Source organism: Sylvia atricapilla, chromosome 5 (assembly GCF_009819655.1).
Source record: "Sylvia atricapilla isolate bSylAtr1 chromosome 5, bSylAtr1.pri, whole genome shotgun sequence".
Lineage (NCBI taxonomy): Eukaryota > Metazoa > Chordata > Aves > Passeriformes > Sylviidae > Sylvia > Sylvia atricapilla.
The window spans coordinates 48,424,320-48,449,842 of NC_089144.1; the positions used below are offsets into that span (position 1 = coordinate 48,424,320).

General features: G+C 46.5%; 2 protein-coding genes across 2 annotated transcripts in view; one reads left to right on the forward strand and one right to left on the reverse strand.

The window, feature by feature from the left end:
- Positions 1–9,041: 9,041 nt before the first annotated feature.
- Positions 9,042–20,563, reverse strand: ATP6V1E1 (ATPase H+ transporting V1 subunit E1). Its single transcript, XM_066319424.1, has 9 exons — positions 20,400–20,563; positions 16,935–17,000; positions 15,909–16,018; positions 15,380–15,446; positions 13,483–13,572; positions 11,667–11,735; positions 11,183–11,277; positions 10,254–10,341; positions 9,042–9,659 (listed from the first exon to the last, which is right to left on the reverse strand). The coding sequence occupies exons 1-9, from the start codon at positions 20,430–20,432 to the stop codon at positions 9,597–9,599; spliced, it is 681 nt and encodes a 226-aa protein (XP_066175521.1). The 5' UTR covers positions 20,433–20,563; the 3' UTR covers positions 9,042–9,596.
- Positions 20,564–21,598: 1,035 nt separating this feature from the next.
- BCL2L13 (BCL2 like 13) overlaps positions 21,599–25,523 on the forward strand; it is a 38,371-nt gene continuing 34,446 nt past the window's right edge. Inside the window, 1 exon segment of the mRNA XM_066319454.1 lies at positions 21,599–21,833. The gene's annotated coding sequence lies outside the window, so the exon portion shown is untranslated.

Consider the following 25,523-nt stretch of genomic DNA (forward strand, 5'->3'; position numbering starts at 1 on the left):
GGAGCTGCTGTAGCCTCTGTGACTCCCCTTTGTGCTGGTTTAATGATGGCCCTCAGGGGCTCTTAGAGGAATGGAAAGCTTCTCGACCCCATCTGTGGTGGCCCAAACGAATATTGGGCCCAAAGGGGCACTTGCTGTTTGCTGTTTATTCAGTCTCCCATGTGAGATGGGGCAGGGGTTGCAGCTCTCCCAACAGGGAGGTGTTTAAAGATCACTCTTTCTCACTGGGGTTTCAGCATCATCAGAGCCAGGAACTGGCCATACTCTTTCATGCTGGAAGATGTCTGCTGTAGCCGCGTGGAGGCAGCTTGCACTTGGCCATTGCACAGCTGCTCCCTGAATAAATAACTTGCTCAGCTCTGCTGGTTCCGGCAGCTTTGCATCAGGACAAAATTAAGGTGATTTTCCTAAAAAGCTGGTGCCAGCAAACAGAGGCGTGTTGGGATGAACAGCAGAAGGCTGGGGGCACAAAGGCTCCCAGGTGCATGCTGCAAGCCCGTTCCTTCTCCTCCTCAGCTCTATCCAGTGAAATCTCCCTCTGTTTCTTCCGGGGCTGATAACAGACGCTCGGATCTTCTGCCAAAACAGCCCTGCAGCATAGCCTGCCTGCTCCATGGGCTCCATCTGCCCCTCCTGTGGGATCCTCGCTGGGGCTGGGGCTGCTCCCAAGCTGAGCACGCTCTCCTGGCTCTCAGCACCAGAGCTGTCTCTGCAAAGAGATGCCCAGGAAACATTTGTCCATGGTGTGGTGCAGGACTCCATCCATACCCACTGGCCAAGACAGGGGCCAGCATCTTTTCTGGCCACAGAAGATCACAGTAGCAACTTCCAATCCTGGGCTTTTGGAGCAGCCTGAGATGGGATCTGCTGCACCCTGACATCTCGAATAGCCCAAACCCACCAGGGTGCCAGAGCTGCCTCTGCCGTCCAGGGCAGGCAGATGAGGTCAAACATCCTAGCAGGGCTTTTCCTGGCCCTGCAAAGGCTTCTGAGGACCTTGGCTCCTTGGTCCTGAGGAGGATGAAGGGCTGCTCTCTGTCACATATCCCGCCTTCCTCTCTCCCCTCCACAGGGGCCAGAGTTTGGGGTGACAAGAGCAAGCTGTCCAATTCAGGAAGGGGAGGAATTTGGTTGCTGTATCAGTCCCAGGAAGTGTTTGGGTCAGAGGGGATTGGCACAGGGAGATTTTTAATCCTAGGGCTAAGCCAGCACAGAGTGGAGTCGGCACTAATTGGAACCAGTCCTGGGGCAGGGGCAGATGGAGAGTTGCTCCTTTTAGAGCTGCCTTGCAGCCCAGGCAAAGACAAAGCTTATCTGTGCTATAGGAAATGCCATGTCCTGATCTTGACAAGATGCTATCACGAGTGTAACAGGCGCTATCAAACCAAGCCACGTGTCCCCTAGTCTTTTCTACCTTTCTTTCTACTACTATCCACAATTCTTGATTCTTCTCCTCTCACTTCCGTGGGCTGGCAAAGCTACTCCACCCCCTTGTACAAAGGGAGCTTTCCTGAGCTCTTAGGCTGAGGCTTTAAACACTCTCTCTAGCCTCCTTCTCCCTGAGAACAGCAATGCTTCCCAAACCCAGCTTTTTTTTTTTTTTTTTTTTTTTTTAAAAAAAAAAAAAAAGCCATTTCAAAGCAACTTACTTGTTCATGTAGGCTTGAATTGGGGGTGGATTTAATGAATCAGCTTCAATAGGGACCATTTTGGTGCCCAGTTTGGGTGTGGAAATAAATGGCAGCCACTCACCCCCATGATGGGGCAGACCCTGGGGAAAGCTCTGATTTCAGACAGCTGCAGGATGATGCAGCTGTAATGGAGCTAAATGCAGCATTTTGGGAAATGCCTAATGGTGAAGGAAGAACCAGAGTGTCTTTGGCACAATCAGTGGGATTATTGGGGTTTGGTTTTTTGTGGTTTGGTTTGGTTTGGTTTGGTTTTGGGGGGGAGGGTGTTGGCTGATTTTGTGTATTTGTCTAAAAAACAAAGCATCTTGCAGGTAAAGTTCCCATCTTAAATTTTCCTGTTAGTCACCACACTTTAGCATGAGAGAGACTACCTCACACAGAAAGGCAGGACTAGGACTTTTGGAATAGCTCAGGAAGACTCAGTTTTGGGCTAAAACAAATTATTTCTTATTGCAGAAATGTTCACTTATAGATATCAGGAAAAATAAATGCACTCATAAGTTCAACTTTGTTTCCCCATATTGAGATGTAAAATGCAACTTCTCCAAGCAGATGGGGATCTCTTGAAGGGTGGTACCCTGCTGTATCTGCAGTTTTTGGTTGGTGAAGAAGTCAGACACAGGACAGCAAAGCCAAGCCATTCTGCCTGGTGAGAAAGTACCTGAAAACCCCTTGTTCCTACCACAAGCTTGGTGTGAGGTACAGTGTTTGTGCCTGGATATTTACATATACAACACAAGTATTAGGGTCTCCCAAGTGCTAAAATAAAAATAAACTTGTTCTGGACCATAACAAGAGCCCCCAAAAGGGGATTCCCAAGAGCTGTTTCTTTGCCCAGCAGCAAAGACAGGTTTTGCTGGAGGAGAGGGAGGAAGTTGGAAGGGGCAGTGGCCGGGGTTTGCCATGGGCAGGGGCAGCGTTTCAGCGTTCCCCTCCTCTTCTGTCAGCTCCCGGAAGCCTCACGTTCCCTGGCCACTTTTTAAAATTCCTTTCCCAAAGAGGCTGCCAGGATGGAGGGATCATAAAAAGTTCACCCTCTTGTCACGAAATGCTCCCATTCTTCCGGGGCCGGTGGGCAAAAGTTGTTAGCAATTTCCTCGGGCCGTGACCTTTGTTTTGACCATGGCAGAGGAGCATTGCAATCCATCAACCCCTCGCCTGGCCTGGGGAGAGAGCTGAGCAGAGAAGGGGGGAGATTTCCCAAGGGGCAGGGGGCACAAGGACACTGCTTTGCCCCTCAGGTTTGGTGAGGAGGCAGAGGGACATGCTGGATACCCAAACTTCCCGATGTGGGATTCTGTGGGGAGACAGAGACAGCGCTAAAGGCAACCTTGCCTCCGCTATACTGCAGCTCTGGTAATTATCCCAGAGTGGGAACAGCCTTGCCCTCCCTGCTCTGGTGGGATAAAGAGTGAGTGAGCTGGGACAGAGCCAGGTGGAGTCTGCCGGTCCTGCTGGGAGGAGGAAGGGACACGAGGGTGTGAGAGGGACAAACAGGGTTACGTGGCCGTGCTGGGGACAGGAAGGAGCCAGCTGGAACTGCAGAAACGAGAAGAAGGAGAGAAAGAGCCAGAGCTGTGTGGAGCTGCCCGTGGGAGGCTACATAGAAAAGGTGAGAAAGGTGCTGGTGCCTGAAGCCTTATGAAGTTTTACTGAAGCATTCTCTGAGTGTCGTGGCTCTCTTAACAACAGGATTCAGTGAGTGAACCATCACTGTGTGGGCCACAAGAGAGATTTGAGAGTTTGCCTTTATCTTCTTTCCCAAGAGGGGTACTGGATTCCAATTTGCTGCATCAGTAGAGAGGGGAAGGGTGTTCTGCAGAGCTTGTGCCCAGAGCCAGCCCTGCAGACCAGCCGGCTGCATCAGCACTGTAATTCCAGCAGGATCTTGGGCTAAATGGGAGATAACAGTAGATTTAGCACCTCCCAAGTGCCAGCCCCTATTGGTCCCTGGCTTTTCCAGGTTGTATAGATTTTTGGAAGATCTCATAAGACTGCGTTTTGTTAGGAAAATCAGCGGCAGACTAGAACTGCCCCCTGGGAAATGGCTGGCTCCCACAGACACCTGCCTCTCCACTCGAGTTCCCAGGGAGGCAGTTCATCCCTGGAGCATCCCTGGTGCTCCCCTGCACCCTGGTGTCCCCTTTGAAGACATACCTGCATATGAAACAGATCTCCCCTGAGGTAATGCAGCCTGTGCATACCAGTCTGCTCTGCTTCCCTTGGCTGCCTGCCCTTGCCTCCCCTCCCTCTGATCTCCACTTCCCTAGGGAAATGCATCCTGCCCCACTTCCCGGCTGTTAAATACAGATTCGCTTGGGAAGTTCCTCTGTCAGTAATCCCCGTGATGGGGCCCTTGGAGAGCACCTAGGTTTTGGGGTCAGCAGGGAGGGTTGCAATATTTCACCTGTCCCCTTTGCAACACCCGGAACTTCCTTTGCAGCCACTTGTCACTTGCATGAGAACCAGGGTAGTTTTTTCCCAAGGAAGCAGTTATGGGTTCACTTCCAGGCAGAGCATGATACTGTCTTTAACATCATCCCACACCTTGATCAATTGTGCAGAGACTTTGTACACTGGATGTTGACCCCAGGCCTGTTGGCATTTAGCATCTGCCACCTCCAGAGCACTAAACAGAGCCCTCCTTGTCGTGCTGTGTCCCATGCCCATCTCAGGGGCTATGTCATGCTGTCTGGGCTCACTGAAATTAAAGCCCCCAAATCCCGTCTCATTTCCTTTATCCAGGCCCTGCTTTAGCTGCTCTGCCTGCAGCCCAGACACCCCTCCGTGCTGTGGCTGGAGCTCCACGTGGCTCAGAGAGGTTTGAGGGGCTAAAGCTGGACACCAAAGTGCCTGTCCTGGGCACTGGTGAGTGTGGGAACAGTGAGGAGCCAGGGTTGGAGCCATGAGTGCGTTTTTAGCAGGGCTGATGCTGCCTTGAGTGCTTTGAAGGAGAGGGGTTGTGGAGCACGGGAAACAGCACCAGGCTTTGGCTGTGCCTTCCCCTCTTCCAGGCAGGCATGGCTCTGGGCCTGCCCCATAGCCCAATGCCCACGGACCAGATGTTCTGGGAGATCAAAGTGCCTGCATCCTCCGTTCCCGGGTGTGCGCACACCCCCTGTGCCTCCCAAGAGACTCGTAATGCTCTCTATCTTCTCTCCAAGATATTTTCCTTCCCTTCCTTTGTTTGCTTTCCAAACTCCCATTTCTGCTTTGGCACTCCCTGCAGTCTGGGCCATGCCAGCAGGGAAAGGCACCCTTTGCTCCCACTCACCTCATCCAGCGTCAGGGGGTGAGCTGGGAATGCCTCACGGGTTTTCCACCCTGCTTCCCTGCCTCTGGCGTTCGGAGCTTCCTGGGTGGGAGGCACAGGGACCTGTCACCCCTGAACCTCCCGCCCCTGATGGCTGGGAGAAGCTGAGGGGTGTCACAGCTCCCCACAGTGACCAGGAAACACCCTGCAGATGTCTGCCTTTGCTCCCTGCAAATTCCTGCAGCCCTCTTATCCCCTCATAGGCCTGGGGGTGTTTCTCAGCCTCTGCTGAAGTCCTGAGACCCTGTGCGATACAACACTCCAGCACAGAAGCTACTACTGTTCACCAGCATGGAAAGCCCTCTTGGTACCTCAGAGGTCTCCAAGGTGAGGTGCATGCAAAAGAAAACACTGTTGAGGTGCAGAAGGAGTCTACAGTTAGCACTACTAATAAACAAAATAATATTTATTTCATATTTATATACTCCGTTCCTAATTTTAGCTTTGTTATGCTTTATCATGTAATTAATACAGTAGTACCTGCATATAAATCAACTTATTTATTTGGGGCATAGCTCCTAGTATATGTTTTTTATTTTTACCGATACAAGTGCACAACCAAAAGGGCTGGCCTAAACTACCAGCCAAAAGGTTGAAATCAAAGCAAAGGGTGATGCCTGCATGCCAGAAACCCACTCAGCAGCAGACACCTCTTTATGGAGATAAAGCAGCCAAGCTTTGCTGAGCTCCAAGGCTTTGCCTCCCTCCTCTTTTTCCCTCCAGCACAATGCAGCCAGAGACCTTCCAGTCACTGCATGTAGCTGGTGCTCCATGAAAAAGGGAAACACAAGATGAAAAAGGAATGGTCAGCACAGAGCAATAAAACCATTCAGATGCAGGGAGATATGATAGCAATATATTAAATGGGGAACAGGAAAAAAAGCCAGATGGTTGATCCAATTTACTTTACAACTCCAGATGACTTCACAAGAGGTCAGTTGGTGAAACTGAAAGGCAAATGCTTCAGCTTGGATGAAAGCAAACAGCTCATGCCTGCCAAGGTGGAGGAGGCTGAGGAATGTCCTGCTGCACAATGGCACTGACAAAGCTGGAAAAGTAACATTTTAAAAAAATTTTAATAGGTTATCACCTTTAGCCTGCACTGCAGCTGTAGCCACTGTTATGCTGGGATTAACACTTTCAAGTGCCAGGATTTTAGAGCATGAGTGATGAACTGCTCATGCTCTTTATCAAGAACAGTTCCCCCCCACACAGAACAGCAGCACTTCCTGCCACACAGAGGTGGGATGTGGTGGTCAAATTCTCGTGTGCCCATTCCTAAAGTCCAGCCACTCAGCAGTCCCATCCCACAGAGCCACCAGTGGTGGCAAGAATACTTGGCAAGTCACCCAGGCAGCAGGTGAAAGGAGCCTCCCAATTCCTGGTGCCCCAGCCCTGGCTAGTGATGCTTCAAATGATTTGGAGCTGAGAGCAGAAGCGCGGAGCAACTGTCTGTGCTTGAACTGCTTTGTTTCTTGTGCATGTGTGGAAAACAATCATAATTTAATTTTTTAGACATTAATAATTTTCTTGTGCACTGCTTTGAAATGAACTTCTGGCATATTGCTGCTAGTAATGAGGTTCCTCTCTCCTTCTGCAGGAAGGACCAGCCTTTTTTCTTCCAAAAAGGTTTTGTCTGTGATCACCTGAATAGAAGTGGCCTTTGCTGGGAGAAAGGAGTTACAGTGGCACTGCAGGCAATGGTCCCAAGGCAGCGAGGTAGAGGCTGTGCACATGTGGATGGAGGAAGTTTTGCAGAAGGTAACTGCCCCTCTCAATACAGGAATACTTCAATGTCGCTTTCTCCCTTCCTTGTGCTCAGTTCTCTAGCCAAGACACTTGTTCCTTCCTCCTGTCCACTTCCAGCCATGTGCCAAGGAGCTGCCTCTGTGTTTGGTACCCTGCAGCCCCAGAGAGCTGAACAGCCCCAAGGTTTGCTCTGGGCTTGGGTTTGTGCAGTCACTTGGGGTTCAGGCAGGGCTTATGCTGGCCACAGCTGACTGGGAAAAGGAGCTGATCCCCTGCAAACCAAAAGGAAAAATGACCTCTAGAAATGCTGAGGGGGACCACCCTTGATAATTTCTTTGCAGTCTCTTCCAACAGATCAGCCTTGAACTACCTAAAATAATGTGGTAGCCTCGATTTCCATAGCTTTTGATTTCCAGCATGTAACAAGAGCTGGGAAATGACATTTTTGGCACATTGTCAGAATGATTTTAACCCGAGAATGCTCCTGTACAGATGTTTTTCTTGCTTTCTCTAAAGCAAAGCCAAAGAAACAGTATGGGATGCTCTGAATGAGATGCCCACGAAGACAGATTTGGGATTTCCCAGCCAGCTCCACTTTGGCTGAGAGCAGCAGGAACTTCCCAGCCCTGGAAGGGCCTTCTTGTCACGGCCTGTTCCCTGCAAACATGTTGGAGAGGCAGGATGAGGCCCCCACCTGCCTCTCTGAGCTGCCTGTATCAAACAGCACACCCAGCCAAACCACGCTGAAGTCTGTCTGGGCTCTTGCTTAGGGCTAAACACCTTTTGCCAAGTTGCTTTACTGCACTATCAAGCCAGAGTAACAGCTCATAGTTCACTTAACTAAAGAAAATTCTTTGCTTTGAATCTTCCCCTGGGGTGGTTCACTTTTATTTCCAAATTTTTCTGTTCCTCCTTCACTGCACTTTGTTAGGAAATGAATAAATGGGTGATTTTCTTTTAACTTCCCCAACTCATTCAGGGACAGGCTGTGTCCGTAGAGGTGGCCCCAGCCTGGCTGTTCTGTGTGTGCTGTTTGGTTGTACAAGGTATGAGCTTACACTTTTCTATTTTCCAGGAGATGCATATTCTGCTTGCTGACATCAGCAGCTCAGGACAGAGGCATGCAACAAGCAAGGTACCCTCCCCTCTGCCAGCTTCTGGGTGTTTTCTTCCAGGCTTTCTCTCCTCTTGACACTTGCATGGACTTCCAGGGATCATTCATACAGCCCGATCTCCTTGATTAATGTTAATACCCCTGGGTGTGAAAACTACCTTCTAAAACAGGGTTGTGAGTCAGATGTGCAGGAACATTTCAAGTCCTCTGGTGACCACTTAGTGTCAAGCCCACTCTTAAATTCTAAATTAATAATAAACTCTTAAATTTTCCAGTGCCAACTTGCAGAACAAGTGCAGTATTTTCCATTTCCCTGACTCCTTTAATATAAATATATGGTATTTATATCTATGGTATAAATACCATAACCACCATCTAAATGGAAAACAAGAGCTGGCACCTAAATGCAACAGCAAAGAGCAGTAAAACCAAAAAACCCAATCTTGCTAAATTATCTTATTTCCTAAGAGCAAATTTAAAGCATTTCTTCCAGACACGGATTAAATAAGCTTGGAATCGGATTTTCATAGCACTCAATCTCCATTTGAGAGGAATGAGGCAGTAAAAAGCTTATCTAGCATTTACAGTCTACTTTACATGAGGGCACACACATGAGGGCCTCAGGTTAAAAACACTGCATAAAGGAGTGTTGCTGCAGCTTGGCAAGTGCTCTTCATGGCACAATGTAAAATTCCTACTGTGCCTGGTTCACTACAATATGTGGAGATGATTTCAAAACACATTTAAGTAGTAATTGATCAGCTTCTATTTTCCACAAGAGAAATCTCAGGACTGAGCATTAGGAAGAGTCAGGGTACAGTTTGGATCCTCCTGCACAGAAGCAACAAACTTGTGATGGGAAATGGATTGTGTTTGTGTTATCTAAGTTAGCACAGTTGTGTTACTGTAGTTCTCTGCTGTGACAGAAGATAGAGGGAGCAAAACTACTGACCCATTTTTCAGGGAGAATGATGCTCCAGAATCCTGGAGTCCTATTCAAAAGCCTTGCCTACAATCCAACATTATTCCTGCAAACAGCTTGAAATTACTCCCTGCACTTGAATTCCAGCTTCACAGAACAGTTCACACACAGCTCAAGGTAGGAAGTCCTTACACAAACAATCCCACTTTTCAGAGGCTGCTGCCAATGCTCCAGAGAGAAGTGACAAGGAACTCCATACACACACGCATTTTTATTTTAATAAATAGTTTTACAAGCTCAGGCTTTTTTTTTTTTTTTTTAAATCACATATACAGAACAGGAAATGCCTGACCAAGTAACATGAATTGAACTACTAACCCTGGGAAGGAATACATGCCCTCTATAACACTGAAGACCATAACTGAAAGGGGATTTGCCATCAGCAGCATAGTAATTTACTTCACAGATCAGACAACTTGAGAGAGATGTGGCCAAAGCAAAGAGAGTGACCCTAAATGGACCACTTGTCTTTATAGAGTCACAACAGTGTAAGGAAAGCCAAGAGCCCAAGTGCCTCCATTTTTTAGTGCCACTTCTGGATGAATATGTATGTCTTCACATCCTTTGAGCAATGCATTCTAACCACAAGTAGAAAGGCTAAGCACAGCAGGTATGCAAAATTATTCGATTGAAGAACAGATACTGGATGACACAGTAATGTTAAATTTCAAGATTTTAAATTAGCAGATGCTTTTGCATCCCCTTCAGTATGGCAGTGGAACAGATCCCACCTTCTCTCATAGAGGTTTAGTCCAAAAACTTCCTGTTGGCATTAGCACCAAAGAGAGCCACTCTGATTTCTGGCATCATCTGTAGAGAAAGAGCACATCAGTTATGTGAAATGGGCAATAAAATTGCTGTATGTTCTCCCTGCAGGCACTGTGGGATAGTTAGGTTGGCTTCAAAATTAACAAGTCAGTTCATCTGAGCTTTCTGAAGTCTTTCTCTGATCACACATTGCCTGCTACTCTATAAACTGAAAGCACTGCCTGTACTGCAGCATAAGAAAGATGCCAGAGCTAGGGGTTTTTTTGCACTTGGGTGTAATAGGTCTTAGCCAAAGTTTGTACCCAAGCTAGCTTCAGTAATTCAGTAGTTAGCCTCAGCATTTCAGCATCTTGACTGTAGTGCAGTCATAACCAAGGCTTTCAGTATCATAACTTATAGAGTGTTATGCTTAAGCTTAATTAAAAAGGAATCATTCTGGGGAAAGCCATGGGGTTTTTTTGCTGCACAAACAGTAGGTAATTTGCTTCTTTCCACTCAAAAGTAACTTCCTACTAGCCATTCCCAATAAAATCTGATGCCATGCACTATTGTGACACTTAGGAAACACAAGGATTTCACTACAAGAACAAACTAGTTAACTGTATTTTGTTTACCTAGGTTGTTAGAGAAACTCACCTGCTGGGCTACGAGGTCCAGTCGACTTTCCAGGGTATTGGAAACTTTAATTTTACCATCACTGTTGTAGATTTCAACACCTCCAGCACTAAAGATGGACAACAAAAAAAGAAATAATTCAGTGAAATTCACGGGTCAGAGTCAGAATGTGACAAACATCCCAAATCAGCATTTCTAAGCAAGTCAGACACATGGCTAAGATTTCTCTTTTAAAAAACAACCTTTTTGATGATGTCTTAACAGGAATCAGCACAAAGAGATCCAGTGAAGCAGCAGTGCAAAGCATCTTTGGAGTTATCAGAGACCACAGCTACGTGCAAGGATCCTCATTAACATGTTTTAAAGGTAAATGGAGCTATGCAATTTGTCCCTTCAAAACAGCTTCAGACTCTGTGTTATTAGGACAGCTGTCACATTTTGGAAGGTGAGGAAAAGAGCTAGAAGTATTGTTTGTTGGCCCATACATAAAGATGACAGAATGGACAGCTTTGTCTATGGTACCTCTGTGAGACCCTGTGGAAATTGAGCCTTGCAGACAGAACAGACATAAACCCCATCAAGTGATTATCCTGCAGCACCTTAAGACTCAGTTTGCTTCTTCTTGAGACAGAAAGCATGGCTACATCCATATTCTCTCTCCTTAAAAGAGCAGTGGTTCAGTTCCTATCACAGTTATTCCCTACTCCAGTACTGTGAAGCAGGCTGGAGACTGCACCAAATTTTCCTCACGGTTTTGATGGTGACAGTGCTCGTCTGGAGAAAACTGCACAGTCTGTGTCTGATAAACTCAAAGAAGTGCCAGTTCCACAAGAACAGCAGCACCCACTTTGAGGACATTCTATACTCAATTTTCTGACACTAATGTGAGCTATGGCTTGCAAAGTTGCATTAAGCTAGTGCCCTGTACAAAACAATCACATTTTCCTTACATATCTTCTGGCAGGAAGCTGTCTTGGTCAATATGAACATCCACATCCCTTTTTATGGCATTTTTGTAGATGGGAATGCTCTTCTGTACAGCAGTCTAGGACACAAGATAAACCTCTAGTTAGCACTGACAAATGCTACTGCAGCACACAGGTTTGATAACTCAATCACTTGTACTAATAAAATGAAGGGATTGAGGCCTCTTTTTTTCTTTTTTAATTAAGCAAATGCATTTCAGTTTGGTTCTTCAGCCAAACCCAGTTATTATTCTTAATACTGTAGCCATCTCTAAAGTTTCCAAGGTAATATCCAAGCAGGGAAATGATCTCCAACTTTGGAAGCACATTGTAGGCTGCAACAGAAGTGCAATAAGCAAAGCTTGTTTTCATATCACACAGAGAGGGGGATCTGAGCAGCAAATATCTGCTCAAGTCAGGTCTCAGCCTCTGTGAGCAGGGCACTGTCAAAATATTCCAGGTGTCTTACCTTAACCATGGGGAGATCCTGCTTCCTGCACCGAACAACTAATTTGGGCTCAAGCAGCTGGTAGAATCCCTGCAATGAATAACCACTTCAGTTTCAGGAAGTCAACATTTTCCTTCTCAGAATTATTTAACCCCAAGAAAGGAGAGAAGCTGATCAATTTGAAACCCAAGCCCTTAACAATATCAGCCTCATTTATTTAGACCTTTGCTCACAAGTTCACCTCACGCAGATATTCTGAGAGGGCAGCAGCAATATTTGGGGAAGAGCCCAAATATGGATGTTGTTTTTGGAACTCAAGTGTGTGGAATCATGTGTGTGGAAACACGTGGAATCTCGGGATTGTGTTGGCCAGTTCATGTTCATGCATACATAAGGATCACTACTGTCTAAGTAGACAGAGAATGCAACCAAGCTCTTGAAGACACACAGCAGTTTCGGATGCCTGCTCCAATAAATCCTGCCTTGCAGCTCCTGTGGTAATACCTGAGGCTAGAACAGAATAAAATAACTTTAGTTCCTGTTTGAAGGGACCTACAACGATCATCTGGTCCAGATGTGAGCACAGATCCCTCACTGGATCTAACATAAGGAGCCAAGACAAGCGTGGTCAATTTGCAAGAACAGGAAAGGTTTGTTTGCCGTACGGCAACACCAGATGTGAGTGTGACAAAGGAACAACACCCAGTTGGAGGCACAAGCTCGTAGGAGACACTACTGAGAAAACTCTGCCATCCAAATGTGACAAGAGAGCTGGTGGGTGGCTTCTGGGAGCTCACAGCAACAGGACCAGCCTGTGCCAGGAGGAGGCACCAGAGCTCACAGGACTGACCTGGCCAACACTCGCTGGACTTTTAAGCATCCATTTCTGGGGCTTGAGGATGTTCTTCTAGGCAAGCAAAGTCTGGTTTCTGCTTTCTGTGCTTGCTTCTGTCACAAGCACATTGCACACTGCAGTAAATTTGTCAAAGCTTATAAAGCCTCAAATGCTGAGAAGGTTTTCTAAGCAGATACTGACTGACTTGTACGTTTGGAGAAACAGCCTCTGACAAAGGTGCATTTGATCATCCAACTGCTCACTACAGGAGCTAAATTGTGCACCCTAAAGTGTGTGTGTGCACATCTGCAATTATTCTTACAATGGACCTGCTGCTGCTTTACCAGGTTCTACACCTCAAAATAAGCCACAACCTTTTGTGTTTGGAATCCAACACTCAAAGATCACTAAAGTGATGTTTGAAACTCAAAAATCACCCAGCAGCATTTGATCCAGAGTCCAACACAACTGTAATTTTCAGAGGGCTATTTCTTGTGGGGAGACAGATACAGACAGTCCTAAAGGCAACCTTGCCTCCAATATATTGCAGCTGTGTTAATTACCAAGGACAAGGAACAGCCTTGCCCTCCCAGCTCTGGGTGTGATAAAAGACTGAGTGAGCTAGGAGAGCATTAGTTGGAGTCTGCTGGCTGTGCTGTGAGGAGGAAGGGACACGAGGGTGTGAGGGGGACACAAAAGGTAAGATGTCATACAAGGGACAGACAAGGTGAGGTGGCCGTGCTGGGGACAGGAAGGAGTGAACTGGAACTGCAGAAGAGAGAAGGAGAGAAAGAGCCAGAGCTGTGTGGAGCTGCCCATGGGAGGCTACACAAAAAAGGTAAGAAAGACTTCTAGATAATAAGGTGCTGATGCTTGAAGCCTTCTGAAGTTTTACTGAAGCACTCTGAGTCCTGTGGCTGTCTCTACAATTAGAATTTCTGACAAAGGAAGCTTAGGAGGCTAGGACAGCAATGATCCATTTTTTACAATTTAAATATTTACCTGTAGAACTAGTCCATCCAGCAATGTCTGGTACCTGGCAGTATCCTTCACCACCTTGGCAAGTCTCTGCTTGGCCTCATTCAGCAAATCCTACATTCAGAAGAAATCAGATCAGCAGAGCCCATCTGTTTCGCATTTGGTTTCATGCCTACCAACTTTCTGTACTTTTATTATAGCTCTCACACCCTGCCAACACGTAAATGTACACTCCAGCTGGTGTTCATCCAAGCTAGACCTCCATCTCTGTGCATGGCACACTATCCCTGCCCAACACTTTCCTTCTTCTTGCCCTGGGCTGACCTCATTAGAACCTGACAATAATTCCTTTTGTGTGAAAAAGGGAGAGCTCAGGAGTAAAAGGATGATACTTAGAATGTTAACTTGGATAAACTAAATATGTAGTGATTAATTGCTTAATGTAAAATCATACAGTTGTCCAACTAAGGTTTTTTTAGCTTTATGGTTGAGCAAAGAAGTCTTATCTATTTTTCCATCAAGTAATATCCTGGTTAGGTATTCTTTAATTTTAAGTGAATGCAAGTCAAAATTTGAAAGAGAAAGCTTGTTTTTAATTAAAAGTAGCTCTCCTGATTATCTTTACTCAGCAAATCAGTATTGGATGGGACTGAATTTTTAAGAAATTTTAGAAGAGTCAAGTCAAAGCTCCTAAAACTGAACCATCAGAAATACTTCAGATAAAAGAAACTCTGATTTGGTATAAACCATTTCTTCCTGTCCTCATGGTGTTTAGAAAGAGTTCACAATAACACAATCAGAATGAGGATATAAAACTATCACAATTTACTGTCATGGTCAAACCTAGTTATTCTGTCCTCCCTAGAGTAACACTGCATTTCTGGAACTGCTCATCTCTCTTCATGAAAGCAGCCAAAGATCTGATAAAGGAAGAAAGAGTGAGCAGCATGTGACTTTAAATGTCTTAAAATGAGGAAGAGGGTTTAGAATTACTCAGAAGCATGAGGTTGAGTCAGCAGATAAATGAGGAAGAGATTGCCCAGCAGAGACTACCACAACAGAGTTAGCCCTTGAGCAATCCACCTTCCTCCTCTCTGGGAATACAATCTAAAGTTTGAAACTCGTTTTAAAGAGCCAATAAACTGGTGATTTTCTCCTGCTAACTCCTCTTCCTCGTGGTAGCGTCAACCTGAACATTTATCCCATCTTTTATTTTTTGACTTCCACGGGCCTCTCAAGCTTTTCCAACAGCTCAACAGCCCCATCTAGCAGAACGTGGAACACCCAAACTATCTCTGAGATAGCGGGGTGGGAGAGCACAGCAAACGTGGTCACTGCTCAGTGGGGGGAATGGGGACACACTGCCCGTGGTGAGAGATAAACACAGGGAGCCCAAACAAGCCTAAATGCAGCCTGCTCTGAGGAATGATTACTCACCCTGTGTCAACACACACTCTGGTCACCTACCAGAGCAAGCAGCAAAACTTTTACTGCACTATGAACCACTGAAGGGCACAAGAAATCCCAGCTACTGGTGTTTTAAGCCCCCTTGCTTTTGCCATGCTGGGTTTTTCACATAAATGTTGCTTCAGGCAAAGAGAATTTCAAAGTTCTACCAACTGTGCAAGAGAGAGTTGCTGCTCTTTAAAGAAACAAGCTACTGTGCAAATGACAGATACAACACTGCCTGCAATGCTCCTGGCAGACCAATGGATTTCCCTAAACAGCAGATAAGGGAAACTGAAAACAAGGAGATTAGCAAAGCTGGACTAAATCCTCAAGGCCTTTTCAGAGCAGCTTGGAAAGCCATTTTTTTATGCTGAAGCAAATGTCACTCAATCAAAAATTGTATTTTCTTTAGAGAATGGTTCCATTTCCTAACATATGGTAGAAACAGAGTGTTTACTTCAGAGATACTCACTGCAATAAGGTCATCCCTTGCCTTGAGGACCTTCAGCCTTGCTTGATTCATCAGGTTGGACATCTGACTGCAAGTTGCATGATAAAGTTGAATCAATCCATCAGCCTTTGACAGAGGAACTGTAACATTTAACTTCATTCTTTGCATTTCAAGATAACAATTCTACAACACTTAAAAACAAGATCTGTTTCTGGACTTGCACAAAAGATTAAACTGCAGAACCCCTTTCCTGATGAAGACCCAGCCAAACTAAACCCAACTTGCTAATTTGTCACAGGGTAATAGAGCAGGGTAGAGTTCTAAACATTAACTACATAAAGAAATGTGAAAGATTCTTTCATCACACTAAGTTATACCATTGTAGCTAGCTTTGATAATTTCTTCCTAGAAAAAACCCAGAAACTCACAGTAGAACTAAATATGTTGTCTACAATTTGCCTGTTTGCAAGGGAAGAAGAATTTTATATAAAATTAACAACAAAATGCAAGCTCGGGCTCTGAAGTCAGCTGTCCAGCCCAAGCAACTTACATTTTCTTTTGCTGTTCAATTTGCTTCTCCTTCTTTTCATAATACTCCATGATTTTCAGCCTCTGTGTCTGAACAAGACGACCCTTCTCAATGTTGAATTCTTCTTCTGCCTACAGTAAAAATTAAATAACTGAAGTGGAAATTGATTCCTTGGGCTGAAAAAAACAGAACCAAAATGTAACAGAGCACATTCACAGACAGGATAGGATGATACAATTTATGGTTCCACATAAAAACCCTTCGCCTCTGTAAGTAATTCTTACACAAGGAGGGTGACAGCACAGCTGTTACTTTTTTTATTTTTTTTTTTTTTTTTTTTCCCCTAAAGCTTCACCAGGCAGAATGTAAAAACACATGGATAATTCTCCTACTTATACCTGAGAATCCAATCTCAACTTCTGAATTCTGTTTGCAGATCTTCAGGAATACCTGCTTTAGTACTGATTAAATATTTGTGTAGACCTAGATGTTTAAGGGAGATTAAATACTATCAGCAGCCACATATGCTGAATCCAATCCCAACAAGGCATTTCACCAGTGGTATAATGCAGATTGTTGGGGCTGAAAGGCACCATTAATTCTTCTTCAGCAAACATTTATACTCTATCACCAGGTTAATATTAAACCCAGTCTCTTGTGGCTTAACCTAAGTGAAGCATTCTGCAAGTAATTCAACTCATGCCTTAAATACTAACTTAGTGGGGGAAGGTGTTCTACTTAATCCCCTAGAGTCATGTTACTACTCAGCTCTCCTGATTGCTTAAAAAAACGGGGTGAACTTTGATATGAATATATTTACATTCAAGAACCACCGAAACATTGATCAAACCCAGCTCTGATTCATTTTCATTAGTCAAAAGCTAAGAAATGCTAACTTTATTTGTTACAACATTTTTTGCTATGTAATAACTAAACAGAAATCAGCTGTAGCTTACAAAAGTGTTCTAGTTCTCTCTGCAACTTTCAAAGCAGGATGTGGGATGCAGTTTTCCTTTTGCACTTACTGACAGTGAACTTCATTTTTACCTTTGCATCTATTTCTTCAGCCTTTTCATTGGCTTCCTGCTCAATGAAAGCCATCATGTGTTTGATCTGTAACGAGAGAGAGGAAGGAAAGAATTCTCTCTAAGAAAGGACATTGGCCAGAGGAAGTAGGTGTGTATATATCCTCATTTGTAGATCTTCCACATCCATTTACTAACTCATATAATATTGTTTTGCAAGGAAGTTTAATGGACCATACACACTGAAGAGTCAGTTCATCTTGACATCTGTTACAAGAAAACTATTTTCCCCAATATTTCTATATAATGACAGTTTTACTAGCTGTCGTTAGAAGAATGCACATCAGGTATGCAACTATAAAAAAACCCCAAAACAAACCAGTCAACCCAAAAGTTAATTTGTATAAATGTGAGGCTGGGTAATTTTGTTCTTCATTAATGAGACCAACTTTTTCAGCCCTGAGATTAATAAAAAAAAAAACCCTCCCAGACTTTGAAAATCCTCACGCAGCAAAATGAGTCTGTTATGACATTTACATGAAACTTAAAGATCAACATAGATGGTATCTGAATGAACTTTGGCCTTCCACAGGTGACAGTGAAGCAAAGTGCTGCTGACCACTGGTCAGATTTGTACAGCTAGAAGTTCCTTTGAACATCAGAGACATTTCTGAAAAACCGCAGTAAATTCTGTAAAGACTTATAGTGTGAGTTTGGAGGGGCTGGGGAAGGAGACAGGAGCAGTAACACTCTGTGACCCAGACCACATCAAGAATGTCACATGCTGCTTCAGAGTCGCACATGAACCACTGAGTTCTACTTGAAAAAGATTTCTGAAGTCACCTCAAAGCCCTGCAAAGCCCAGGTCCAGCAGCTTGAAGACCAGGAAAGCAATCAGACCAAGTTCTGTTCATCCATCATGTGCCTTTCTGTGACCAGACCTCAGTTCAGGTTCCCATCTGGGGTGGACTGGAAGGATTCATTCCCAACCAAACTGCAACTGGGATGAGGTACAGACACTGCCATGGCCAGATGGAGCAGACTATAAAAACCTCCTGACTTTCTGCTTGCACTTAGGGAACACGTTTTGCAGAAAAACCAGTCCAAATAAACTCATACAAAAGGCTCTATTTATAGAATCTCATGTTAAAATGTTTTAAAGCAATTAGAAAAGGTGCCAAGGTGTAAACTGAGCCAATGTGCAGAACAGCACTAAACCCACAGAGATGAAAAAACAGAAAGGAAGGGAGAAGTGGAAGATTTTAAACACTTGTTAACACGGTGGAAGAAGTGAACACTACAAACTCAAAATCAGTTCAGCAGGTTTTCTCTTAACTCCTGTCTGCAAAGACTCTCAAGTGCTTGTCTACCCACACCATCAGCTTCTTACCCTGCATTTCAGAAAGGACAAGAGGCATTTAAAAAAGGATATTATTTTGCTGAGTATCCTATTGTTGAAGAAGATTGAGAACTAAGCAGCAGCAGCCTTTCTGTTACTGAGTCCCTTCCTCCAGTGCAGGCTGGTTTCTAAATTTTGGAAAAGCACTTTTAACAGTTCTGGGTATTCAGGAAACATCCTCTGCATAAAGAAAAGGAATGAGATGGATGCAAGCTAGTATGGAATCCACTTCTGCTAGACAGGTAAGACTGAACAGTATTACTTCCTTCAAAAGCTGCTGAAGTCTCTTTTTGCTTTTTATAGGAAATTGAGAGATCCAAAGTAAAATTTCACATCTATAAATAGGATTAGTTTTAGTAACGTTGACAGAAATGTATTTTGAAATGAGAGACTTATTTTAAAGCAGTATTTCCTATAAAAAGGAAGAAGGGGTTTTCCCATGAGGAGCAGTGTGATTATCTTTTCCAAGGGAAGTTCTAGATGTTAGGTGGGCTTTAGAAGTGACTGGATGGAACAATACATTAAACACCTTTGACAGAATAAAAAAGCAAGTCTGTCAGCGGGAAAAAGTCTCAATCAGAGATGATTTTCAGAGTGACAATCATTGGAAGTGTGGTGGCAAGGAGTTAAGAGGACCAGCTGGCAAGTTCATGCCAGATTCATCAACATGCAGGACTGTCAACCATCAGCATTCTCCTTTCCAGTCAACAGGATCATCCTGGGCTCAGGAGTGTAAAGCACTGACAGGAATGGTGCAGATGTGAAATGCTATTAGTATTACATGTTTAATACATCACCAGAGCCTGAACTAACCTTGGAAGTTCAGATCCATTCTGGCTGAGCAAGACCACCCTAATGTCAGCTTTATTTTTATTGTCTTCGTGGAGGAAGCAGGACAAAAACCCCTCAGCTTTGCAGATAGAAGGAATACAATGTAATGTTACAATTCTCCTTCTGGAGAAAGGCAACCTACCAATTTTACTTTCATTGTGATGTTTCCTTGCCAAGAGACTATGTTTACTGAATGAGAAAGTGAGACACAAGTACTTGTGATGCAGAGGACAAAGGGAACTTGCCTGATCTGCTCATTACCTGTAAGAAACTACCCAGACCAGTGTTGACTGGATCCCCACAGCCTTTAGCACCACACACCATCTCCAACCCAGCTGAAAGCAGCTTTTTTAGCTGAGGGCAGTGTTTACTGTCAACAGGGGACAGGGTGTCCTGCCTCTGCAGGAGTGTCCACAGCCAGACTTCAGGGCTGGAAGTTTCCACTGCAAGCCAAGCCCAGGCTGCCCCACTCTGCTTAGGATGTAGACCTGAAAAGTGCATTCAGGAACGCTGAGCAGCCCACCCAAATGCTAAGGTACAGCTAACTGCAGGTAACACAGCTACAAACAAAAAAGATGTGAAATCCTTAGGGAACCATAGAATTACTAAGGTTGGAAGAGACCTTCGGGATCACCCAGTCCAACCATCACTGCAGCACTACCCTACAACCTTTAAACCACTTCAGATCCAGACACCTCCAGGGAGGGTGATTCCATCGCCTCCCTAAGCAGCCTATTGCAATGCCTGACCGCACTAACAGGGATGATTTATTTTTTTTCTGATATCTGATGTGAATCTCCCCTGTCTCAGCTTAAGACCACCTTCTCTGGTTCTCCCACTACAGGCACGGAAGAAGAGACTGGTCCTCACCTCTAAACATCTGCCACAGCACCATGTAAAAACAATACTCGTCTTAGGCTGTGCATTCACCTGCCTTGGGGTGCAGTTAAACCCTGCAGACAGCACACAGCCTGCTCATGAACCCTCTCGTTATAATCTGCCGTAACATGTCACCAAAACGCTTCAAGGAAGTTCCCCGCTGGGGCCCATCCACCTCGGCAGGGGAAAAATCGCTTCGTCCGGAGACTCCCCTTTCCAAGCCGGATCCCTCCCCTCCACCGATCTTCCCTTCCTAGGGCAGCGCCCCGGCAGAGCGGCAGCCCCGGGCCCAGCGCTGCACCGGGGGCCCCGGCGAGATCAGCCCCGCTCCCCACGGCCCTTCGGGGGCTCCGCTCGGGCCGGGGCCCGCGGCCCTACCTGCTTCTGCACGTCGGCATCGCTGAGCGCCATGGCGGTGGCGGTGACAGTGGCGGTGGCAGTGGCGGTGGCAGCCGCAGGCCTGAGGAGACGCGCCCGGTGCCGTCGGTGGCCGCCAGCAGAATCAGATCCGGTTCGTGTCACCGCCGGGGCGGGGTCGCCGCACGCCACGCCCACCGCGCATCCGGGCCTATAGGGACGTGACTAGCGCGTGACGTCACGCTGCCATATGTGGCGGAACGGTGTGCGTCACGGTGACTGTGAAAACTTGGCGGAAAGTCACCGCAGCCAGTTAGACCTCCAGCAGACAGAAATGATACACGGCGGCGAGTCGCTTGTAAGGCACTAAAGGAGCTGTGTGTTGGCAGTGCCCTGGGCTCCCCATGGCGGGTGAAGCAGAAGGGAGGACGGCTGGACAAGGGGAGGAGAAGGGCAGCCTTGCAGTTCTGTTTACTGCTGCCATTCTTTTCTTTATGGCAAAATTTAGGGAAACTTCATAATCTATAATAGTATTCGTTTTGTTCTAATTAGCAAGAGGCTTCCGTCTCCATTCTGTAGGAACATTTCATGGAAAAAAGGGAACCATTCCAAATCCATGTCAAATGTGGTATTTGTCACATCCATGTTTCTTCCTGATTTATTTTAATTTCCTTATTTTTTTTCTATGTTTTTTTTTTTCCATGTGAAAAACCTTATTAGAAAACTGTGTGAGTGACTTTGATGTCTTTTCATATTGCCGTTATAACGTTGGAAATCAGCTTGTATTTTGGGTCTGGAGAACACTACTATTACTTCAGGCATCATCGAAATAATATTAAACCCAAGTTTAAATAAAGAAGAAATAATATATAATAGTAAATGATAATGATTTATAAAATAAATATTACTAAATAAAACAGCAAATACAGTTGGAATTATATCCACACTCTGTTTCTTTTCCGTGTGCCCCCTGCCTTGCGGGGGGATTCGGTTTGGGACTCTGGCCCACACCTGCAGCCGCGTGCCCCGGCGGTCAGGGCCGCGGAAACTGAAGTGCCCAGGGCTCCTTTTCCCCCGACGGCATGAGGACAAGGGGACAGTTCAGCGCAAACCCTGCCGTCGCGGTTTTCTCCCCGGCGCTGCGCCCCCGGAGCGCCCCCCGCCCCACCGCGCCCAGTCACGTGAAGCGGGCCGCTCCCCGCCGGGCCCCGCCCCCTCCCGGCGCGAGCCGTGACGTGCGGCACGCGCCGCGCCCCGCGCGCTCCTGCCCCCGCCCCCTCCATCATGGCGGCGGCGGCGGCAAATTAGGGCAGAGCCCGCGCACCGGCCGAGCGCGCGAGCGCGGGCGCGCGCCCACCCCCCCTCCCCCCACACCGCCCCCGGCGGGAGCGACCTGGGAACCGCGGCCGCCCCTCCGCCTCCTCCGCCTCCAGTTCCTCCCCGCGGCGCCCGCAGGTGAGGAACCGGCGCGGGAGCGGGCGGGCTGGCTGTTTATTTATTTCTTTACCTACATGCCTGTCTGCATTTACTTATTAATTCAAGGGTGGTGGGAGGAGCGGGTACCGGCGGCCCCGCGCGCTCCCGCGCCCCCTCCCGCGCGCGCACCGCCGTCCGTGAGGGGTGGGGGGGAGAGCCGGGCGCGCGCGTTTCGGCGGGGGCGCGGCGGGGGCGGGCGCGCCCCCTGGCGGCCGGTGCCACTCCCGCCCCCGCCGCGGCCGAAGGACGGACGGAGCCCGCTCCGCCCGCGGCACCCCCGCGGCACCCCCGGGACGCCCCCGGGACACCCCCGGGCCCGGCGGGCAGCGGTGGCGAAGGGCCGTGCCCGGCCCCCGTCGGAGAGCTGGCGGCTCCCCCGCTGCAGCGGCCGCGGCAGCACGCAGGCTGCCAGTCCCGCACGGCCCCGCCGGTGACTCATCCCGACGCCGTGCCCGCCCGCCCGGGTATAAATATCTCATTCATCGCCGTAGTAACTGAGGGGATCACGCTGCGCTCCCGCCGGCGGCTCCGGCGCCGCTGAAACTTGGGACGGTTTTTTTTCGGATTCTCAAACCCAAATAGGCGCGTTAAGACAAGAAAAGTGAATGGAAGCTCGTTAAGAAAAGCTGTGTTTCTCACAATTTAGAGTTGTGAGATGGTTTGAAGCTGCCAAGGATTGAGGACCTCTGTAGTGGGTAGGCGCAGCTTTTGTTTTTCTTCCTAGAAGAGAAATCACACCGTTTGTCTAGAATACTCACTTAATTGCATTTCTGTCAAAGGTCAGCTACAACCACTGTCCAGATAAAGAACAATTATGTTTTCCAGTATTTCTATCCATTAAGTGCCACCGGAGAATCAGTGGTGGCTGCAGTATTGATTCATTTCCAGTAGGAACTGACATGTTTGAACTGAGTACTTCTCAGTTTATTATAAGCAATCTCTTAGTCATACACTCATACACAGTTGGAAAAGTACTCAGGAGAATTTATCTCCCAAGTTGATCACAACTAGGTGCTTTGGATAGTCCTGCCTGTTGCGGAAAGCGTTTCCAGAGACAAACTGCTGCAAGGTTTAACTAGTCCACACATGCAAGTCTCACCCGAAATCCCCACACAAGCCTTCTTGTAAGGCTGCAGAGTATGCCTGAATATTTTCCATCTTGTTGATACGGGGTGTGGCTTCGTAGACCTGCAACTCCTTGAAATTCGGTACGTTTGGTGAAGAGCACCGAGGCTGTAGATGCAGCTGAGCTGAGAGTGGCAGCCTGTTGCAGAGATTGATGGCAGGAAGACGACCCAAACCGTGAGCATATCGATGTCAGGCGGCCCTAAAGATGATTTGAGCTGCAGTGCTGCCGTGGTGTTGTCTCTGTGCCTGCCCGTGCTCGGCTGAGCACTCACTGGCTTTGGCCCGTGTTGCAATAATTCAGCAGCAGCAGGAGGTGTTTTGCCACAGAGGCTCGCGGGGTGATCGGGTTTGTGGCTGGTAAGTGAGGCCTGGTGACCCAGGCTCTAGGTGGGGAATGCATCCAGCTCTGGAGTGACTCCCTTCTGGAGTGGAAGCTGATTGCCGTGGTTTGGAAAAAGCTCTGGCAGTGCTGATGTTTCTGAAATCCATAGGTGACTTGGACTGCCTGCTGTTCTGTTTATAAAACCAGCTGAACTGCTGTGGGCAGTAGAGCAGTGATGTTGCATTTTGGGGGCTGAGTGACGTGCAGTAAACACGTCTTGATGCACAGTTGGGTGTTACAGATAGGGACTGAAACACAGCCCGGCCTCATCGCTCGGGATTATATTCGCTGTATTCATTGGCAGGCTTCTGCTGCCCATTATCCAATTTATAACTCTGCCGTGGATTAGGACGTGACAGATGGGGAAATGTCAGTCCTACTGCAACTCCTGCTCTCAGGTCGCTTGAGCAGCTCAGCCCACATGAAACAAGTGACAGCAGGGCTGGAGGAGTGACAAGCTAAGTAAAGCTTCGGCAGGTATAGCCTTCTATCCCCCAAGAGTGCAGGGACTGGGAAAGGTGAATGGTTTTGTAGGAAGTAATTGGTAACAATGTTGATCTCTGTAGCTTTTTAGGACTATTTCTGCAGGGAGTGTGTTAAACCAGAAGCAACCCTCTTACCCTGGCTTTGAGAGTTAAGGAGTCTGTTGTGCCTTATTTCCTCTGCTCCATTGCATCTCCTGTACAAGCTTATCCTCTTAAACATTTTCTGGACTCGCTTCCATTTTGCTCCTTTAGCGGAGAGCTTTCTTTCCTCTGATCTGGTCTCTCAAGCTGTGTGTCCTTTTTCAATCTTGCTCATTCCTGAAAAATGGCCTTTTTCTGAGATATTTACAGTATCTGAGTCAATATTTCTGTGTTTCTCTTTGTAAACAAAACCAGTCATTCACAATCCAAAACTGAGTCATTCAGTTGCTGCGCTGTGGGCTTCTCTCAGAGGAAGACCAGTGATTCTGAAGTGCACTTCCACTCATGACATTCTTTTATGTGAATTTGAAGATTTCTTCCATTCAAGTTCTTAACTTTCCCTTCTCATTTCAGTATAAAATTGCCTCTCAAAATATATCCACCAAGGTAATTTTTTAAAAACCATTCTTTCCCCAGGGAAACATTAGCCACTATTTAAATAAGCGGTGGTCTGATTCTCTCTCTCTCTCTCTCTCTCTGGTTTTTTCTTCCCCTCCTCCCCTCAGAAGTGCTGAGCCAAGCACACTGTAATTTTTGTGAATTAGGCCTCCCTGTTGCACTGTTCTGCTTTGAATATCACGGTTGTTTTGATCAACTTTTTAAATTTCATTTTCTGTATTGATTTGGAATTATATTTTGAAGAACGATCTCTGTTACATATTCAGACTTTTTCTTTGGTCCACAGTTTCTGGATGTCTCTGGACCATCTGTCAGGCTGATTTTTTCAAGAGGGATCAGTTCAGGTTGTCTGGAAGGGCTCCCATTCACTGTGTAGGCATTGTGAGAAGCATTTTGATTTCAGGGCTGTGGATCTCTACTGAACAAACCAGAAATGAAAAATGCTGGGGAGCTTTTGCTTTTTTTCACACCTGATGATGTGAACATGTGATGTGGTGATGGCGTGTGGGGGTCTGGTCTGAAGAGCAGATCTATTGTTAAAGGATCCTAAAGTCTTCAGAGCAGGGTTTATTTTTTCCAGATCCTCTTGCTCTCTGAAAATCTCAGTTATGGAAGGGGCTCAAGGGTAACTGTGTTGTGCAAAAGCTGTGGTTCTTCTCTGCTATGATTCCTTAGGGTTCTGAAGCAGGATGTGTGGCCCGTGGAGCACTTTGGGATGGAAGAGGCAGCACAGATGAAGTGTTGACTCCAAGTTTATTGTTTCCTTTGTATATCATTCATTGTATTGGTTCAAGTTGTACCAAAGACATAACCAAGCCTTTCTGCTAAAGGCTTTCAGGACATGTATTTTCAAATACATGGAGCAGGGCTGCCATAGTGTGGTCTCAACGAGAGAACCCTTTTCTGTTTTCAGTACTGAATGAACTACAGTTTCTAAAGAGAATAGTCAGCCAATTTTACATCAGTTCTTTTCCTTTTGCAGCTTTTAGTTTGGTGGTAAGTTTTTCTTTGCCAAGCTACCTACTCCCACAGCAACCATGCCACAGCACAGTCCTAGTCCTGTTTATCCACAGT